This window comes from Canis aureus, chromosome 1 (genome assembly GCF_053574225.1).
Source record: "Canis aureus isolate CA01 chromosome 1, VMU_Caureus_v.1.0, whole genome shotgun sequence".
NCBI classification, from domain to species: domain Eukaryota; kingdom Metazoa; phylum Chordata; class Mammalia; order Carnivora; family Canidae; genus Canis; species Canis aureus.
Window position 1 is genome coordinate 104454689 of NC_135611.1, and position 22180 is coordinate 104476868.

General features: G+C 38.3%; 2 protein-coding genes across 3 annotated transcripts in view; both read left to right on the forward strand.

Moving 5' to 3' along the window:
* LOC144280354 (uncharacterized) overlaps nucleotides 1-22180 on the forward strand; it is a 51725-nt gene that overhangs the window by 11439 nt on the left and 18106 nt on the right. The window contains exon 2 of one of the 2 annotated variants that reach the window (XM_077842314.1): nucleotides 16823-16918. The exons of the other annotated variant lie outside the window; for it this stretch is intronic. Within the exon in view, the coding sequence (XP_077698440.1) occupies nucleotides 16885-16918 (34 nt within the window). The 5' untranslated portion in view covers nucleotides 16823-16884. The remainder of the gene's footprint in view (nucleotides 1-16822; nucleotides 16919-22180) is intronic. 2 annotated transcript variants of the gene reach the window in all.
* LOC144280419 (KRAB domain-containing protein 5-like) overlaps nucleotides 1-22180 on the forward strand; it is a 101459-nt gene that overhangs the window by 11346 nt on the left and 67933 nt on the right. Inside the window, exon 2 of the mRNA XM_077842458.1 lies at nucleotides 16823-16918. The gene's annotated coding sequence lies outside the window, so the exon portion shown is untranslated. The remainder of the gene's footprint in view (nucleotides 1-16822; nucleotides 16919-22180) is intronic.

Sequence of the window (22180 nt, forward strand, 5' to 3'; positions counted from 1 at the left end):
CATGCAGGGAGCCCAATGTGGGACTCGATTCCAGGTCTCCAGGATCACGCCCTGGACTGAAGGTGGTGCTAAACCGCTGGCTGAGCCTTCAGGGCTGCCCACAAGTTCTATATTTTAAAAAATGTTTTGTTCATACGTGTAATTTATTTCAGGAAAAATTAATCCTCAGACTTTTTTCTGCTTTCCTGAAAATTTATTTGAATTTAATCCTAAATATTTATTATATATAAAAGAATTATCAGTATATTTTACAATTTCTGTGTTGTTTATTTAAAAATGAAGGGCTTTTGTTTGCTTGATTCTAAGGAATGGATCACAGTTATATATTCTTTGTAAAAATAAGCGGAACATATTAATAACATAGTATATTTATTTATTGTCTTTTAAGTGCTTGTTCATAAAATTTTCCAGTAGACGTTTTTATGATTGATCATAATGAATTTCCTTCACAATTTTACTGCCACATAGACATGGTAATGATTCAAAATACTTGATTTTTATATATGCACAGTCTCAGTCTAAGATTATAATAAAATAGAATTCTTTTTAAATAATGCATACATTTTTGTTTTTTGAGAGAAAGAGAGATAGCAGAGGGAAGGGGGAGAGGGAGAGAGAGAATCTCAGACTCCATGTCCTGTGCAGAGCCCAGTGCCAGGTTCCATCCATCTCGAGAGCCTGAGATCGTGACCCGAGCTGAAATCAAGAGTCAGTCATTTAACTGACTGAGCCATCCAGCTGCCCTAATAATACATGTATTTTTTATGTAACATTTTTTGGGTTAAATTTTGTTTTATTCTGGTTTTGCAATTCCATAATAATGTACTTTCTTTTGTATGGGACTTTATGTTTTTTTTTTTTTTTTTTTTTAAAGATTTTATTTATTCATGAGAGACTAAAAGAGAGAGGCAGAGACATAGGCAGAGCGAGAAGCAGGCTTCCTGTGGGGAGCCTGATATGGGACTCGATGCCAGGACGCCGGGATCACAACCTGAGCCAGATCAGATCATGAACTGAGCTGAAGGCACTCAACCACTGAGACACCCAGGTGCCCTGTATGGGACTTTTAACATATTAGTTAGTTGTGTTTTTGCTTTTTACCTACATGTTACATTTTTGGGGTAACCGTTTTCATCTCATTTTAAGATGATGTGGGTTCAACTCAAATATGGATCAATTGTATGTCTTTTGCCAAGAAAATTATGTACATATTTGTCTAAATATTAACCATACGTTGTTTGTGACTCCCGTATTTCCATGGTTAGTGGTTAGTGAATGTTTTATCATGTCTAGTTGAGTTGTCATAGTAATAGAATTAATTTCATTAACTATTTATTCAAGAATTTATGTTCTCTTTGCATGAGAGAAACACTTTTTGAATTGAAGGAACTTTTTTTTTTTTAATTTTATCTATTTATTCATGAGAGACACATAGAGAGGCAGAGACACAGGCAGAGGGAGAGGCAGGCTCCATGCAGGGAGCCTGATGTGTGGGACTCCATCCTGGGATTCCAGGATCATGTCCTGAGCCAAAGGCAGACGCCTAACCACTGAGCCACCCAGGCATCCCAGACTTAATGATTTTTATACTTTTATTTAAAAAAAAATCCTGTAGCATTATAGCACCATAGATTTCTATAATTATGTGAATGTGTATTTATTTATTTAAAAGATTTAATTTATTTGAGAGAAAGCTTGTGCTCACAGGGGGAGGGACAAAGAGAGAAGCAGACTCCCTGCTGAGCAGGGAGCCTGACAGGCTTGATTCCAGGACTCCCAAATCATGATCTTAGTTGAAGGTAGATGCTTTAACTGACTGAGCCACCCAGGTGCCCCAATGTAAATATATTTAGCAGAGAGGTTCATACTTTTGTATGATTTTGGTTACTGTTTAAAATCCTTTTATTTCCACTGGAAGGACTCTCCTTGATGTGCCTTGTAGGGCAGGTTAACTGGTAAAGTTCTAAGGGTTGTAATTTGGGAAAGCCTTCATTGCTCCATTTTTGCAAAACAGTTTTTCAGTTTTGCCAGATAGAGTATTCTTGGTTGATATTTTTTGATCTCATCACCTGAATATATAGTCCCATGCACTACTTTTATAAGAAATTATTCTCTGCTTAGAATCCCACTAATAATCATATAGGATAAGTTGCTTTTCTCATGCTGTTTCAAATTTCTTTTTTCACCTGTGATTTTTGCTAGGTTACTTACAATGTGTCACTTTTTGTTCATGTCTTGACATTTATCCTGCTTTGAATTTACTGAGCTTGTTGAATTTGACTCTTTCCAGAAAGGTAGAAAATACCAGCTTTTAGTTTTTCATGTAAAGTCTATGTTCCTTTCACTCTCCTCCTCTTTTGGGATCCCCTTATGTACATATTGGTCCACTCATTGGTATCCCATGAGTCCCTTAGACTCCATCCTTTTCCACATTTTTCTTTGTTCTTCTTCATAGATAATACAAAACAAGGCATCTTAAAGATGTCTGATTCTTTCTTCTGCTTGATCAAGTATGTTGCTGATTCTTCAGTTTATTTTTAAATTCAGTAATTGTACTTTTCAGCTCCCAATTTCTGTTTGGTTGTCTCATACTTGTTAGCTCTTTGGGTGTTTATTTTGATCATGTATAGTTTTCCTGATATCAGTTACTTTCCTATCTTTCCTCTTCTTCTTCTATGGGTATCTTTAGAATGGTTATTTAAATTCTCTGTAGGTAATTAATGGTTCTCTATTTATTTAGGGCCAGTTTGGGGACTTAATTTTGTTTCTTTGATAGGAATGTGTTCTGTTTTTCCGTATGCTTTGTGATCTTTTATTGAAATTTGGGAATCAAACAAGAGAAACAGCTTCTGGATCCCAGGCTTTAGGTACTTGTTTTGTACAAGAGAACACAAATAACAGCTGTGCTACTAATTCTGGGGCTTGTCAGACATGTTCTGGGGATGTGTAATGTCTGAGTTTTTATAATTTTCCACTTATAAGAGCGTTTTTTTTCTTCTTGGAGCCTGAGATTTCTCCTCTCCCTGATGTTCGCTTTTAGCTTTGCAGTTTCCCTGGTGCTTGAATAAGTACTCATATTTTCTCTGAGTGGCCACCACGGTGCATTCAGAGGGTGCTTCCATTTCCCTCAGCCCTCCATGTCAAGCATGATAAGTCTGTCAGGGAGCTGCACAAAACCAGATCATTAAACACAGAGGTCACATATGTCTTTGTCACTTGAGGAGAGGTGAGAGTTTTCTCACAATCTTGTTGTGAAACTCTAGGTAGGGTGAGTAACTATTGTGGGCAAGTGTTATAAACTCATCTTGTCTCTTCAATGTGGCTCTTCTTCATCTGTACTTGCCTGGAGGTGCTGTGTTCTTCTAACTGGCTTCTGGAGCACTGGAAAATGTAGTTTGGTCCATTTCTGTCTCCATGGAAAAGTAAAGTCTGGTTGCTTCCTCTTTCTCCCTTCTACTGATGTGCTATGATGGACATTAGTTTTGTACATTAGCATTTTAATGTATATGCATGTAAATACAGCAAGTGCAATAATCATTTGGTATCTTTCAGTTATGTCTTCTGACACCCTACCTACACTTACTGGCAAAGACAGGTAAAGAATATTTCCTTTGGGATGCCTGGGTGGCTCAGCAGTTGAGAGTCTGCCTTCGGCTCAGGGTGTGATCCTGGAGTCCCGGAATCAAGTTCCACATTGGGCTCCCTGCATGGAGCCTGCTTCTCCCTCTGCCTGTGTCTCTGCCTCTCTGTCTCTCATGAATAAATAAATTAAGAAAAAAAAAAGGAATATTCTTTCCTTAGAGTGATATGGAAGCAGTGGCCCTGAGTATTTATTCTTAATGAATGACTGGGAATTTGATAGAGGGAGAGTAAAGGGCAGGAAGGATGTTATGATGGATATAACCAAACTGGGACAATTACCCATAGTGAAATTTAATGCCAGAAGAGATTGAGGATATAAAATATCTCGAGGAAAGCCCCACTTTTTAAGACAGTGTGTTTCCTTTTGACCATATTGAGTATTAAATTCACTAAAATTATTTCATGCCTTCATTGCTGGTGTGCATGTAAAATCATTTGCTGATTATTGCTGTCTCACAGATCCGAGGGGCACTTGTACAGTAGGGAATCCACTTATACCTACTTTTCCATGGGAGATTAAGGACACTAATGTGCAACGTGTGAAGAAAATCTGAATGAAGATACTGTTTGTATTTATCAGTGTATTAACACTGATAAAGGTCACCATGGGATCCCTGGGTGGCGCAGCGGTTTGGCGCATGCCTTTGGCCCAGGGCGCGATCCTGGAGACCCGGGATCGAATCCCACATCAGGCTCCCGGTGCATGGAGCCTACTTCTCCCTCTGCCTGTGTCTCTGCCTCTCTCTCTCTCTGTGACTATCATAAATAAATATTAAAAAAAAAAAAAAAAAAAGGTCACCATGAAGTATGTGTTGAGGGCATCATTCTTTTTTTTTTCTTCATTTTTTTTGTTTTGTTATTACTTTTATTTTACAAACCCTTGTGTCGAGGGCTGACTTTCAATAGATCACAGCGAGGGAGCTGCTCTGCTACGTCCGAAACCCTGACCCAGAAGCAGGTGGTCTACAAATGGTTTAGTACCTGGTTCCCCACGAATGTGTGTTGCGTGATGGATGAGGGGACGGCCCTCTTTCCGACTGTGCCCCGTTTCCTGGGACGAGGGGCTGTCCTCACTGGACCCTGCTCCCGACGCACCAGGGCATCATTCTTGCATTAAAATAAAACAGAGGAACATTCTCAATTTTCAGTAGTTTTACCTGTTGCTGTTTAAGGAGGAAATGCGCACAGTTCATTGAAGTTTGATATGTCTTCATAAATAGCAAGAGATAGAAAGAAGAGATAGAAAGAAAGAAAGATCTCTGTGCTCCAAGGGTGCTTCAGCCTCACTCCTGAGTACTGAGTTGTGCCTGATGGTGCCTTGTGTGGATAGTTGCTAGTTGAGCATTCTGTGAGAAAGACTGAAGTGGGAGCTACCCATTTCACCAGCTTGGATGATTTCACCCCCTCCCCCCCCCCCCCCGGGGATCAATGTTTTTATGTCTCATGACTTAAAAATCAGCTTTTCCCTGTATAACTATATACATATGTGTATGTATTTATATATGTATATAAATATACATATATATTTATGTAAACAGATTATTTTTCATCATGCATACACATACGCATATATATACACATGTGTGTATATTTATGTATGTAAATAATACAGATTGTTTGTTTTCCATCATGTAGACTTGTTTTCCAGCAAGCAGTATACATTTAGAGAAATAACACTATTACTAACCATGAAAAACTCCTTCAGTGTTAAAGAGTATTCTATATGATATACTGCCATTTTGGTTGTTTGATTGGTTATCACTGCATGTTTGTTTTTCTTCACTTTAATCCTATTATTATTTAATCCTATTACAGCTCTAGGAATATTCCAGTGGGATATATTCAAGCAAAGTTTGATGGTACCAGGAATTATTTTTTTATTTTTTAAGAAAATAATTCTATATTTTATTCTGTTACTTGGAATGTTCAGTTTTCAACATTTCATAATGACATATGCTGGTCACAGTTTGAAGTTACTTCATACCTTTATTTTTATTTTATTTTATTTTTTTTTAAGATTTTATTTATTTATTCATGAGAGATACACAGAGAGAGAGAGAGAGAGAGAGGCAGAGACACAGGCAGAGGGAGAAGCAGGCTTCATGCAGAAAGCTGACGTGGGACTCTATCCCGGGTCTCCAGGATCACACCCTGGGCCAAAGGCAGTGCTAAACTGCTGAGCCACCCGGGCTGCCCTACTTCATACCTTTGATTTCAATCTTGCCTATATAAGTATTTTTGACACTAATCTGTTTACTTATTTCCAGTTTTTTGTAAGGATGAGTGTATCTTAAAAATAAAGCCACTTGTACAAATCATAAGTAAATAGCTGAATGGAATTTGCGACCTAATTACATTTCCAAAACCACTGAGATCAAGAAAGAGAATATTGCTGGTCCTGTAAAATTTTTCTCTAGCTCCTCAGGAACTTTCCCCAAAGCTCAGCACTCTTTTAACATGTAAAGCAATAGATTGTTGTCTTCATTTTTATGCTTTATATAAATGTATTCAGGCACTGGGATCTCTTTTGTATTTAGCTTTTTTCTTTCCCTATGTTGTTTGTGAATTACTGAGTGTTATTGTGCATCATTCATCAGAATCCAAATCCATTGTGTGAATATGAAACAATCAGTTGCCTCCTTTTACTGTTAATGGGTGTGTGGATGGATTTCCATGTAGGACTCTCATGAATGTACTGGTATATAAACTCTAGAACTTGTCTTTTAGTGGATCATGCATTATAGGTTGGGAAGGAGTTAGTGGCAATTGCAAAATCTCTCCTTTTGACAAAAATTTTCTTAGAAAAACAGCATAGATCAGCATTGTTTCATTCTAGATGGAGTTTAACTGTTCTGCTCTGGACCTTAGGTGAGAAGTTTGTTTAGTGTCTTATGAACCAGTCTTAGTCTTCAGAATAGGTTAGTTCGGTTGAAGTTGTCTCATTTCAGGAGGCGGTCCTGGAGGTGGACTCTTAAAGTTAGGCTTATATTATGCAAGCAATCAGGTAATTATTAAGAGACATTTCTGTGGAAACCAAAGAAAAACACAGGTTAATGGTTAGAGCAAATTAAAAACCCAGTGTCTGAGTGCTCCTGAATGCTGCCAGTGAGAGGATTTTTAGATGTCAGGCTTGAAGTACCCTCCAGTGGAGTGGGAGCAGGCAGAAGCAGTCTGATGAATTCTGGTGTGTCCTTCAGAGGTCTCCGGGGGTCTTTCTGAGTAGCCCATACAGCAGCAGGCATGAAGATTGTGTAAACATGGGCTATAGTAGCAATTTCTCTGAAGTTCAAATTATCTGGCTTCAGGAAAAAGGGCAGTTTTGGTTTCCAGTGATTCCAAGTCAAGACAATGAGAGAAAAATGAGAAACCTCTGGTTGTAGAGTCATAGCCAGATTTTTTTTTTTTTTTTCATAGCCAGATTTTTGAGGAGGCAAGTAGAATTCAGGATTCAGCTCTGTTTTATTCATTCATTCATTCATTCATTCATTCATTCATTTATTTTTAAAGATTTTTATTTATTTATTCATGAAAGACACAGAGAAAGAGGCAGAGGGAGAAGCAGACTCCAAGCAGGGAGCCCGATGTGGGATTCAATCCCAGGACTCCAGGATCACGCCCTGGGCCAAAGGCAGATACTCAACCACTGAACCACCCAGGCGTCCCTCAGCTCTGTTTTATGTTTTATGTTCTGTGTTTCATTTTATAGAGATGATCAGAACTAGAATCTGACATCTACAAACATGTGCTATTAAAACATAGTTTTTCTCTCTGAAATTACCCTCATTTCTATCAAAGATGTTGAAGACTACCTCATTTGTAACAGAATTCCAGGTTAAACACATTTGGTCTAATTATTCACATAAGCACAGCAAGAATAGTGTTTGACCATGTATAGGTTCTTTTAAGTGTGCTTTGCTGGAACTTTTTCTTTTTTTCCCTAAGATTTTATTTTTAAGTGAACATTACACCTGATGTGGGGCTTGGATTCAGAATCCTGAGATCAAGAGTCACATGCCCCACCAACTGAGCCAGCCAGGTGAGGTGCCCCTGCTGCAACTTTCTACAAGGAATTTTAGACTGAACTTTAATAGTATCTTGAAGTCAGAAGACAAATCAAATATTTGCCATTAGATTTGCTTGTAATAACTTGCGATTTGGGTGAATTCCTCTCTTCCTGATGTCTTCTGAATATCCTGAGGTTCCTATACCTGCCAAGACATGACATCCTTTACTTACCTGGTAAGGCTGCTGAGCACTCTGTAAACAAGTTATGAGGCCACCATTTCCAAGGGCCTTTTATTGGTTCCATAAAGTCAACCTTAGCTTCTTTTTCTTTTTTTTTTTTTTTTTTAAAGATGTTATTTATTTATTCATGAGAGAAACAAAGAGAGGCAGAGACACAGGCAGAGGGAGAAGCAGGCTCCATGCAGGGAGCCCGATGTGGGACTCGACCCCAGGTCTCCAGGATCACGCCCTGGGTCGAAGGCAGAGTTAAACCCGCTGAGCCACCTGGGCTGCCCAAGTCAACCTTAGTTTCTTAAGTGTGGTCCTATCTGAATGTGTACCTGCCTCTCTCAAATATGACATTCCATTCAAAGCCTCGTGAATATGACCAGTGCTTCCAAAAGTGTCTTGTTGCAAAGAGAACAGATTCCTATCGGATTTATTCCTATTCAGATTTATTGAATTCTTATACGTGTCATGAAAGAAATAATACAGTTTCTGACTTTTCGAGGGATCAGGGAGATAAAATAAATATTTCAGTTCAGAAAGGAATATTTTACCAACTTTCTGTAAATCATATATATCTTAAGAGAAAAAGTTTTCTTAAGTCCAGGAGAGCAAACATTAGAGAACCACCAGTGTTTTAGGCAAGAGTCATAAAATCCATAAGCATCTTCCTCAATTCATTCAGTCTCGTGTTAGTAATTCCCATTCAGTTGGAATGCAGTTTTCCCGTTCATCCAGGAAATTGTCAGCTTAGTTTTATGATCGCCATGATATCAGAAATCTGTGTTTATCAAAATTCCTTTTCACAAATCCCCTTGAAGATGAAACACATTATATAGGGCATCAGAACAATAAGTATAAATGACAAAGGACTAAAAAATGGATATGTTGAATGATCTGACGAGATTCATTACAATGCAGTTGACAAGGGAGATAGATTATTTCTTTGACACACATTTCAAGACAGAATGTCAAGTGATGACCTGATACCAAGACATATTAAAACATTTAGAGGGCAGCCTGGGTGGCTCAGTGGTTTAGCGCCATCTTCAGCCCAGAGTGTTATCCTGGAGACCTGGAATTGAGTCCCATGTCAGGCTCCCTGCATGGAACCTGCTTCTCCCTCTGCCTGTGTCTCTGCCTTTCTCTCTCTCTTTCTGTGTCTCTCATGAATAAATAAATAAAATCTTTAAAAAACAAACAAAAAAACTAATTTAACCCTGAGATCCCTGAAAGACATTTTCACATTTGAAAAAAATTTTCTCTGTAGATGTAGTGGTAAACTTCCAGGGTTTTTACCTGGGAAAGTCTTTTCTCCATATTAAGACCGTTTTGCCAGATAGAGTATTCTTGGTATGTATGTTTTATCTGTCAGTGCTTGAATATATTGTCCCATGCACCTCTTCCTATTGTCCCATGCACCTCTTCCTCTGCTGAGAATCTCACTAATAATCTTACAGGAGCTTTCTCTCATGAGTTGCTTTTGTCATGCTGTTTCAAAATTCTCTTTTCACCTGTACTTTTTTTTTTTTAATTTTTTATTTATTTATGATAGTCACAGAGAGAGAGAGAGGCAGAGACATAGGCAGAGAGAGAGGCAGGCTCCATGCACCAGGAGCCCGATGTGGGATTCAATCCTGGGTCTCCAGGATCGCGCCCTGGGCCAAAGGCAGGCGCCAAACCGCTGCGCCACGCAGGGATCCCTGTACTTTTTTTTTTTAAGTTACTTATTCATGAGAGAGAGAGGCAGAGAAATAGGCAGAGGGAGAAGCAGGCTCCATGCAGGGAGCCTGATGTGGGACTCGATCCCCGGACTCCAGGATCAGAAGGCAGACGCTCAACCTCTGAGCCACTTAGGCGTCCCTACCTGTACTTTTCGATAGGTTAGTTATGATTTGTCACTGTGTTCATGTCTTCACATTTATCCTGCTTAGAATTCATGGAGTTACTTGAATTTGTTTCTTTCCATAAATGTGGGAAGTCTAAGCCATTAGTTCTTATGTACGTTTTCTGCCCATTTCACTCTTATTTTTATGGGAACCCCTTAATATATAAATTGCTTCATTGTTAGTGTCCCATAAGTCCATTAGGCTCTGTCCTCCATATTTTCTTCATTCTCATGAATGGATAATTTAAAACAAGGGGCTATTAAGATGTTTGATTCTTTGTTCTGCTTGATGAAGTCTGTTTCTGACCCTGTAGTGTATTTTTAAATTCAGTTATTAACTCTTCAGCTCCCAATTTCTGTTTAGTTTTTTTATACCCTCTATCTGTTTGGATTTTTATTTTGGTCACGCATAGTTTTCCAGATACCATTTATCTACCTCTTTGCTTTCTTCATGAGCACTGTAATGATCGTTACTTTGAAATCTTTGTCAGGTAATACTCTCTATTAATTTGGGACTCCTGGGTGGCTCAGCAGTTTGCCTGCCTTGGGCCCAGGGCGTGATCCTGGAGACCCGGGGTCGAGTCCCACGTTGGGCTCCCTGCATGGAGCCTGCTTCTCTCTCTCTCTGCCTCTCTCTCTGCCTGTGTCTCTGCCTCTCTCTGTATGTCTCTCATGAATTAAAATCTTAAAAAAAAATATTCTCTATTAATTTAGGGCGAGTCTTGAGTTTCATTTTGTTCCTATGATTGGAACACATTTTTCTATTTGTATGCCTGTGATCTTTTGCTGAGATTTAGGGATTAAATAAAAAAACCCTCAGTCTTTATAGACTTGCTTTGTACTGGAGAGCAGAAATAACAGTCAACTGTATTAGTGTGCATAATCCTGGGGCCTGTCAGACATATTCTGGGGATGTGTAATGTCTGCATTTTTGTAATATCCTAGTTAGAAAACGCCCTGTTTCTTCTTTAGAGCCCATGATACGTTACTCTCCCTGATGTTTATCTGCAGCTGTATAGTCTCTCCAGTGCTTGAATAAGCACTCAGCTTTTTTTCTGAGCAGCCACCACAATGCATCCATCTCACTTCCGTGGAATCCTATGGTATCTGTCTTTTTGTGAGTCATTTACTTCACTTAATGTTTTCATGGTTTACTCAAGTTGTATCATGTCACAAAATCTGTTTCTTACTCAAACTTGAAAAATACTCCATGGTATATTTATGCTACACTTTTCTTTATCTTTTTTTTTTTTTTTTAAAGATTTTATTATTTATTTATTCCTGAGAGACAGGACACTGGCAGAGGGAGAAGCAGGCTCCTCACAGGAAGTCTGATGTGGGACTCGATCCTGGGACTCCAGGATCACACCCTGAGCCAAAGGCAGATGCCCAACCGCCGAGCCACCCAGGTGTCCATTTGTTTATTTTTTTAAAAAAGACTATTTATTTGCTTGATGGGAGCAGCGTGAGTAGGGGGAGAAGGAGAGAGAGAGGGAGAAGCCGATTCCCTACTGAGCAGGGAGCCTGATGTTGAGTAGATCCCAGGACCTGGCATCATGACCTGAGCCGAAGGCAGACACTTGACCGAATGAGCCATTAATTAAGGGGCCCTTAGAAAGGTTTTTAAAATGTAGATTCTTTAGGCTTTTCTATATATAATAGCATGTGTTTTATGAACAGAAATAACTACTTTTTCTTTTCCAATTTGGATGCCTTTTATTGATTTTTGTCATCTAATTGTTCTAAGTAGAACATCAAGTAGTATGTTGAATGGAAGTGTTGAATTTACTTCATTCTTTTGCACCTGATCAGAGAAGAAAAGCTTTCAGTCTCACTAGATTATTCTCTTACCTTTAGGATTTTCATTTATGGCTTTTACCTCATTGAGGTGGTTACCTTCTCTTCCTACTTTGTTGAGTCTTTATCGTGGAACAGTGTTGAATATGGTCAGATTCTTTTTCCACGTTAATTCAAATGATCATGTTATTTTTAATCTTTATTCTGCTATTGGGAGTAGTCTTATGTATTGTTTTCAATATGTTGAAACTCGTGAATTTGAGGAAGTATTCCCATTTGTTCATGCTTTAGAATGTTAAAATGTGCTTTTGCCATCTGTTTGCTGTATTTTATTTTTTATTAAAGACTTTATTTATTGGGACACCTGGGTGGCTCAGTGGTTGAGCAACTGCCTTTGGCTCAGGATGTGATCGTAGAATCCTGGGATCGAGTCCCACATCGGGATCGAGTCCACATTGGGCTTTTTGCATGGAGCCTGCTTCTCCTCCCCTCTGCCTATGTTTCTGCCTCTCTCTCTCTCTCTCTCTGTCCCTCATGAATAAATAAGTAAAATCTTTTAAAAAAAATAAAGACTTTATTTATTTATTTAGAGAACAACCAATGGGAGAGACAGAAGGGGAGGGAAAGAATCCCAAGCGGACTTCTGTTGAGCACTAAACCCAAAGGGGCTGGATCTCAAGACCCTGAGATTATGACTTGAGTAGAAACCAAGAGTCTGATGCGTTAACAACTGAGCCACCCAGGCACCCCTCAGATTGCTGTATTTTATCATGGACTTTTGCATGAATATTCATCTTGGGTAGTTGTATTCTTTACATGTAGTTTCTTTGGCTTTGATACCGGAGTAAGGCTAGTGTCCTAGAAAGTGATCTGATGAATTCTCTTTTCTTCATTCCTTGGTAGTGTTTAAAATTGATGTAAGTTTTCATTGAATAGTTCCTTGAATTACCCAAAAATTTAACTGGGTTAGGCAATTTCTTTCAGCTTTTTGGTTGCCTTTTTTTTTTTTTTAAATCTATTTCGTAATTGTAGGCCTGTTTTGAAGCATCTTTTATTTCTGTGGCAACCATTTTATGTGGCTTTAGTTGAGTGTTACTTTTACTTGATGTAGTTAAAAAGTGTGTCGCTTTTCTTGATCTTTTCAAAAAACGAGCTCTTCCTTTTGTTTTTCTTTTTTTTTTTTCTATATCCTGTTTTCTAAGAAATATTTATTTAGAGAGTAAGAGCAAGGGGGAGGGATAGAGGGGAAGGGAGAGAGAGAGAACCCTAAGCAGACTCCACACTGAGCACAGAGCCTTTTGTGGAGCTCAAGTCCTGTGACCTGGCCTGAGCCAAAATCAAGAGTTGAACATCCAACTGACTGAGCCACTCAGGTGCCCCTTGCTATTATATTCTATTTTGATGATTATGTTGCGTGTTAAAATTTCCTTCCCTCTGCTAATTTTTGGACTATTCCTGTTTCTTTTTCTGATTCTTTGGTGTATAAGAAGGTGATTTGTGCTACAGCATGAAAATGCTAGAAAATTCTATGTTTTTATATACAATGTGTGAAAGGTGATTTTTTTTTGTTTGTTTGTTTGTTTGTTTGTGTCTAGACTCTTGTATCATTGAACTTGAAAGACACTTGAGCATTTCCTGTAGGGATAGTCTAGTGGTGATAAAATTATACCAAATAGTTCTCTGGGAAACTTTTTACTTGTCTTTCAATTTGAGAGTATTCCTGGTTGATAATATTTCTTTTTTTTTTTTTTAATTTTTTTAATTTATGATAGTCACAGAGAGAGAGAGAGAGAGAGAGGCAGAGACACAGGCAGAGGGAGAAGCAGGCTCCATGCACCGGGAGCCTGATGTGGGATTCGATCCCGGGTCTCCAGGATCGCGCCCTGGGCCAAAGGCAGGCGCCAAACCGCTGCGCCACCCAGGGATCCCGATAATATTTCTTCATTCATGATTATTAATAGATTCTGTACTTTTTTTTTTTTTTTATACAGGGTTGTTGCTGAAAATCCAGCGATAATGCTGTAGAATCTCTTGTACACTCTGGGTTGCATACTCTTGTTCCTTTTAAATTTCTCTTTTTGGGATCCCTGGGTGGCGCAACAGTTTAGTGCCTGCCTTTGGCCCAGGCCGCGATCCTGGAGACCCGGGATCGAATCCCACATCGGGCTCCGGGTGCATGGAGCCTGCTTCTCCCTCTGCCTATGTCTCTGCCTCTCTCTCTCTCTCTCTGTGACTATCATAAATAAATAAAAAAAAAATTAAAAAAAAAAAAGATTTAAATTTCTCTTTTTGTTTGTGATACTTGATTGTTGATTATATTGTATATCTACGTAGATGTCTTTCAGTTTATTTTATTTGGAACTCCTTGTGCTTCTTGATTTTTGTAGGCGTGTTTCTTTCCTCAAGCCATTAATTCTTCATATAAGCTCTCTGCCCCCTTTTCTTTGTTTTTACCTCATTGGGGCCCTTTGATGTGTATATTGGTCTCTTTGATATCCCCATTTTTATTTTGTGCTCCCTCTAACTTGATAATTTTAATGAATTATCTTCAAGTTTTTTCTTTATTTTGCTCGATCAAGTTATTATTAATCCTCTAATGAATTTTCAAATGCAATTATTGCACTATTCAGCTCTCATTTTTTGTTTGTTCCTTGATTATAGTTTCTGTCTCACTGATATTTTGATTTTGTTCTAATGTAGTTTCAATATTTTGTTTAATTCATCTATTTACTCTTTTAGCTATTTGATTATTATTAAGATAGTTATTTTAATTGTGTATCACGTAATATAGATGTCTATTACATACAACCAATTTCTGCAGATGTATTTTGTTTCTTTCAACATGCCTTTTTTCCTCTTTGTATGGTTTTTGATATTTTGTTGAGATTTGAGAATTTATTTATTTATTTATTTATTTGAGATTTGGGAATTTAAACAACTTAGGTCTCCTAGTCTTTATGGACTTGCTTTTTTCAGGAGAAGAACACCCATAACAGTTATCTGAGACAGTAAATTTGCGACTTGTCAAACCCATTTGGTCAGGTATATTCTCCGTATGTGTAACTTACTAGTAACAAAAATTTCTTTATTTCTTTGATTTTTAAGATTTTATTTATTTATTCATGAGAGACACACACAGAGAGAGGGAGAGACATAGGCAGAGGGAGAACCAGGCTCCATGCAGGGAGCCTGATGTGGAGCTCAGTCCTGTGACTCCAGGATCACGCCCTGGGCCGAAGGCAGGTGCTAAGCCGCTGAGCCACCCAGGGATGCTCAGATTTCTCTATTTCTTGAGAGCCCATGATATATTGTTCTCCCTGATGTCCATCTTCCTTAGTACAGTTTCTCTAGTGCTACCATGGTATTCACCTTTTTTTTTTTTACTCATGACAGCAAATGGTATATTGATGGTATATGCTATTCTGTCTTAACCTCTGTGCCATGCAAAATAAGTTTATGTACTCACATGAAAAGTCAAAACTTTGAACACAGACACTTCAACATGTTAAATGTGATTCATGTCTTCTTTTCCTAAAAATACAAATAAGCAAATAAAAGAATGTGTCTGTGACATGAGTGTGAAAGCTGGGGGCTTCACCGACTTGGAACCACTACTCAGAGTAGTCACTATCTCCACTGCACAAAAGAGAGAGCCTTCATTTTCTAATGTAAATACAAGCAAAGAGAAATTCAGAAGAATGGAGTTTCTAGTTTGAATGATGGATTTTGCACATCTTTCAGTAAATCCATCCAATCTTTATGAATGACTAAGAGATATATTCACATTATGCAAGAGGTATCCGGAAGAGAACATCAAGCCAAGTGAAAGAAGTTAACATCGGGGATCCCTGGGTGGCGCAGCGGTTTAGCGCCTGCCTTTGGCCCAGGGCGCGATCTTGGAGACCCGGGATCGAATCCCACGTCGGGCTCCCGGTGCATGGAGCCTGCTTCTCCCTCTGCCTGTGTCTCTGCCTCTCTCTCTCTCTCTCTCTGACTATCATAAATAAATAAAAATGTTTAAAAAAAAAAAAAAAAGAAGTTAACATCGCTGTAATAATAAGCAAATTGATACCAGTGCTTGAGGCACACTGAAGGACACATTATAACTACTGTGTTCTTGTTGCTGCCCAAAAGTAAATCAGAGTATGAATCTAATTAAAAGGGGCACCTGGATGGCATGATCTCGTGGGTCTTGGGCTGGAGCCCAAAGTCGGGCTCGGTGCTCAGCAATGCTGATATTCAGGGATTCTCTTCTCCATAGAATTCACTCAGGAGGAGTGGAGATGCCTGAACCACACACAGTGGGAATTGTACAGAGATGTGATGATACAGAACTGTGGAAACCTCTTCTTGGGTGATAATAACTCCTTCCAGATTTCCAAACCACACTCAGGGATTTGTTCCTTCTTGAAGACCATCTCATTGAAGATTCTTTGCACGACTGGAATGCAGGTCCAGGCAATAAGGGAAATAAGTAGTGTTTTGTAGGTGTAGAGAAAAATTTTCATGATGTTTCCTTCCAGCTTTAGCTTCTCCTTCCTTAGGGTAGTATCACCAATTCTGTAGATTAGTGATAATTCTACATAGTCAGTGGCATAAAATGGTACTGCCTACATCCTAAACTCAAATTTTTACTCCTTATTATTGTATCGGTAGTACTTGGAAGTGGAGGTCATAATGTGAATTTTTAAAAATATTTTATTTATTCATGAGAGACACGGAGAGAGGCAGAGACATAGGCAGAGAGAGGAGAAGCAGACTTCATGCAGGGAGCCAGATGTGGGACTTGATCCTGGGACTTCAGGATCATGACCTGAGCTGAAGACACATGCTTAACCACTGAGCCACCCATGTGTCCCGATAATGTGAATGTTTGAAACTCTTCCTGCGTGTTCTTTTTTTTTTTTAAGATTTTATTTATTCATTCATGAGAGGCAGAGGCACAGGCAGAGGGAGGAGAAGCAGGCTCAAGGCAGGGAGCCCGAAGTGGGAATCGATCCCGGGACCCCAGGATCACGCCCTGGGCCAAAGGCAGGCGCTAAACGGCTGAGCCACCCAGGGATCCATCCCTTCCTGCGTGTTCTTTTGTTTTTTGTTTTTTTTTTTTCCCCCCTTCCTGCGTGTTCTAAAGGGGCTATTGGTCAGTAGCATTTGGAGCATCGTTTTCTAGACTTCTATAATGTCCTCTCTTCTTTACTGAGCACAATAGTGGATTGAAAGTTAGACTCTCCAGCAATATTCCTATTCCTTTTTTTGGTTAAACAGATCTCGTTGTATCGAAGCCAAACCTGGTCATCTTTTTGGAGCCAGAGAAGGAGCTCTGGGATATGAGGAGAAAGAAGAAAGTAACCATCCACCCAGGTAGGTGAGACTGAATGAAGCAGATGACAAGGGTGGTCCAAATGTGAAGCAGGAAGATTGACCTTAAAATATGTTTTAGGTAGCTTTTCTCGAATGGGAATTAGTTTGAAAAGCCTAGTTTTATTTCTCTCCTTCTCACAGAGGGACATGTTCTATCCAACATTATCAAGCTCTTACATTGTCTAAAGATTCTCCTTCAGCTCCAGTGATGGTTCATCACTTCCACTGGAGGGCCAGGAGACTACCCCAGGAGTAGGGAGGGTCTCTATAATCCGAGAGCTTCTCCATTGCTTTGAGGGCCCTGGGAAATCTTTATATTTCTGAGGAACTCTATGCTAAACCCTTTCTAAGTTCTGTTTTGCCTCGTGTGAGAAATGTGTCATGATAGTGGTGGGACATACTGGGGTTTGGTGCAGAAATCCAGGAACACTGGACACAGACATCCATGTTTTCTGGTTTATGCTTTCCAATGTTTTGAAGGCTTTAATCTTAATTGAACAAAATTGAGACTCAGTAATCTCATCAGATAATAAAGCATCTCCCTAAAATGAGAAAATATAATGCTTTATTTCCCTTCATTTTTCTTTGTATTGACTAATATTAGAAAGTTCCACTCTGTTGCATTTCTCAGTGGTGAAGTAATGTATCTATTTGTATTCTAGAATTCCTACATAACTTATAAATTAATTCCATAAGGGAGCTAGAACATTTAGAACTTAGAACTTGCAGCCTTAATAGTCTCCATTGTTTTCTTATCTCTTAATATTGTATCATTTCATATTTTTGTATGATATGAAGTTCTTGTGATTTTGTCATGTGTGTTTTTACTTTCTTATTAGTTATATATCAGATTCATCTCTGATTTCTTTTCTTATGAATAGTTGTGATATGACTGCCAGTAAGAAGTAAGGTAGATAATTAGTAAAATTTCCATATTTTAAAAAAGGTTCTGCTTATAAGTTTAATTTTACTTCAGAAAAATTAATCATTAGGCTTTTCTTCTACTTTACCAAGAATGTATCTGAATTTAATTCCAAATGCTTATTTTTTACAAAGTAATTGCTGGCATATTTTACAATTTTGATGTTTCTTTATTTCAAAACGAAAGATATTTCTATGGGTGCTTGGTTCTTTTTAATTTATTTATTTATGAGAGACAGAGGGAATGTGTGTGCACATGCATGCCAGCAATTACAAGGTGAGGGGCAGAGGGAGAGGGAGAGAAACCTAAACAGACTGTCTGAGGGGCTCAATCCCATAACCCCAAGATTGTAACCTGAGGTGAAATCAAGAGTTGGACGTTAACCTACTGAGTCACCCAGCACCCCAGGCTGCTTGTTTCTAAAGAATGGATTATAGCCTTGCATTCTATGTAAGAAGAGGGACATGTTAATAATACGTTTTTTAATGTCTTTTAAGTGCTTATTCATAAAATTTTCTATTCGAGCTATTCATGCTTGATTTTAATGAATATTCTTTACAATCTTACTGTCAGTGAAGGCATGCCAATAATTCAAAATATTTGTTTTTCATGAGTACATAGTCACAATTTAAAATCATACTTATATAGAAGGTTTCTGTTCAAAAATCCATCTGTTTTTATGTAGAATTCTTTGGGTTAAATTTGGTCTTATTCTGCTTTTGCAATTCCATAATAATGTGCTACCTTTTGTATGGGATCCTCCGCAACGTTATTTAGTTGTGGTATTGTTGTTACCTGTGTATTTTATTTTAGAATGACAATTTTCAACTCCGTAGATTTCAAGACAATGTAAGTTTAACTCAAATATGAATCAGCTTTGCCCTCTTACAAATAGATTATATATGTATTTGTACCACTCATACATACTTAATTATATGACTCATCTTGTGTATATTTTTTTATTGGTTAGTGTTCAGTGAGTGTTGTATCATGTCTAGGTGAGTTGTTATAATAATAGAATTAATTTCATCTGTTGGTGAATTTATATTCCCTTTGCATGAGAAACATTTTTGTGAATTGAACATAATTTTTAAACATTTTATACTTCCGTAACATGTTGAGGCGTTATATTATATTCTTAATTGTGGTGTTATACCTATGATATGCTTTGATATCATTCTCATTAACATTTGTGTCTTCTGTACTTATTTTCATAATAGTTATATTAAATAGTTATATTATTTTAAAAGTAAAATAAACCATTTTAAACTTCTGTTCTCAGTTGTATACAAGACTCTTGTATTTATCATCTCTACCCCTGCACCCACTTTCTGTTACAGATACCACAAATTCTGTCTTTTATGTTATGTATTTTATTACTGAAGTTTATGGTTTGTATGCTTTTATTTTTAAAAATTCTATAGGAGAAATAAAAGTGACATGTGCACCTTAATTACAACACTACAAGTTTCTATAATTTGATTGATTAATATTTATATTTAGCTGAGAGCTTTATGTTGTCATGTGGTTTCGGGTACTGTTGGCATCCTTTTATTTCACCTAAAAAGGTTTCCTTTAATGTTTCTCATAGGACAGGTGTACTGGTAAACTTAGAAGCATTTTTCCTTGGGAAAGTCTTATTTCTACATACATGGAAAATGGTTTTGCCAAGTAAAGTATTCTTGGCGGCTATTTTTTGATCCTTTAGTACTTGGATATATTATCTCATGCACCTCTTCCTATCATGTCTGCTGAGAATCCCACTACTAGTGGGAAATCTTTCCTAACAAGATGCGTTGGTTTTGTCATGTTCTCTCAAAATTCGTTTTTCACCTGAGATTTTTGATAAGTTCATTTTGATGTGTCCCTGTGTTTATGTCCTGAGATTTGTCCTACTTTGAATTTATTGAGCTTGTTGATTTAGTTTTTTCTTTCCACATATATGGGCAGTACAAGCCTTTTCTACTTAATGTAAACTCTGCCCCTTTCATTCTCCTTAATGTACATACTGGTCTACTTATTGGTGTCCCATGAGTCCCTGAGACTCTGGCATGTTTTTCTTGGCCTTAAGTAGAGAATTTAAAATAAGATGTCTTTAAGATACCTGATTCTTCTGCTTCAAGTCTGTGACTGACCCCTTGGTTTATTTGTAAAATGAGTAATTGTAGTCTTTAGCTCGTAATTTCTGGCTTATTGTTGTTAAACTTTGTTTGGATTTTTGTTTTGGTCATGTGTAGTTTTCCCGGTATCATTTAATTAACTGTTTTCTTTCTCCATGAGTGTCTTTATGATGGGTATATGAATTCCTTGTCAGGCAATTAATAGTTCTTTCTTAATTTAAGGTGAGTTTTGGAGATTTATGTCATTCCTCTGTTTGGAGCATGTTTTCCTGGTTCTTTTCTTTTTTTAAGATTTTATTTATTTATTTGAGAGTGACAGCAAGCATGAACAAGGTGGAGGGGGGATGGGCAGAGGGAGAGGGAGAAGTAGACTCCCCTCTGAGCAGGGAGCTGATGTGGGGCTTGATCCCAGGACTTTGGCATCATGACCTGAGCCGAAGGCAGATGCTAACCACCTGAGCCACCCAGGCGCCCCTTTCCTGGTTCTTTGTATGCCTTATTATATTTTGTTGATATTGGGGAATTTTATTTTTTATTTTTATTTTAATTAAATAATTAATATTTTTTAAGGTTTTATTTATTTATTCATGAGAAAGAGAGACAGAGAGAGGCAAAGACATAGGCAGAGGGAGAAGCAGGCTCCATGCAGGGAGCCCAACGTGGGACCTGACTCTGGGTCTCCAGGATCACTCCCTGGGCTGAAGGTGGCGCTAAACCGCTGAGCCACCAGGCTGCCCTATTTTTTAATTAATTAATTAATTAATTAATTAATTAATTAAAACCCTTTTCTTTTTAAAGGTTTTATTTATTTATCATGAGAGACACAGAAAGAGAAAGGCAGACACAGGCAGAGGGAGAAGCAGGCTCCATGCAGGGAGCCTGATGTGGGACTCGATCCTGGGACCCCAGGATCATGCTCTGAGCCGAAGGCAGAGGCTTAACCACTGAGCCACCCAGGCATCCCTATTTTTATTTTTTTAATAAAGATTTTATTTGTTTATTCATGAGAGACACAGAGAGAAGCAGAGATTGGAGAAGCAGGCTCTATGCAAGGAGCCTGATATATGGGCCTCGATCCCAGGACTCCAGGATCATGCCCTGAGCCAAAGGCAGATATTCAACCACTGACCCACCCAGGCATCCCAATATTGGGGAATTTTAAAAAAGCAATCTCTGGACCCAGGATTATGGAATTGCTTTGTACAGATGAACACAAATAGTAGCAATTCTGGAGTCTGTCACATGCATTCAGGGGCATTCGTCATGTCTGAAAATTGTAATTTCCTGGTTTTATATGTGTAGTTACCTTTATGGAGTCCGTGATCCTTTCCTCTCTCTGTCTTCAGCTCATTGTCTGCATTGATTGAACAAATACTCACCTTTGGTATGAGCAGCCATCACAATGTATCCAGAGGGTGCTGTCGTTCCCTCTGCCTACATGTCATGCATGACAGAAACAAGTCCCTCAGGCAGCCAAGAAGCCAGATCACTGAACATATCAGTCACTCATTTCTTTCTCTCCTGAGGAGAGGTAAGAGTTTTCTCACAGTGTGCCGTGGAGAGTCAGGAAGGGTGAGCTGCTGTTGTGGGCAAGTGTCACAAACTTTCCTCATCTCTTTGATGTGGCTTTTCATTTGTACCTGCCTGCAGGTGCTATGTTCTCCTAACTGGCTTATGGAGCACTGTAAAAGGTAATTTAGTCCATTTTTGTCTCCATGGAGGAGCAAGTCCTGGTGGTTCTCCATTCATCTGATGTGCTATGATGGATATTAATTCTGTACATTAGTATTCTAACATGTATGCATGTTATAGTGTAGTAAGTGTGACAATTTATTTTGGGATGGTTTTTTTTTTATATATATATATAATTTATTTTGTATCCTTTAGTCTTTTCATAACACCGAAGGCCTATTGGGAAAGACAGGGAAAGGAGTTGAATTTGTAGAATGATGGAATGATGTGGAAGCCATGGGAATAAGTATTTATACTTAAGAATGACTGAGAAGGTGACTGGAAAAAATAAAATAAAATAAAAAGAGAAGGTGACTGGGCTTAGTGAAGGAGAGAAAGGACATGATGGGTATAAGCAAACTGGGACAATTCCCATAATGAAATCCTTACTGCCACAAGAGATCAAGGACATAAAACATTCAGGGGGAAAACCTCACCTTAAGTCAGTTATATTTGCAGACAGTATCTTTCAACCCAGGGATGATAATC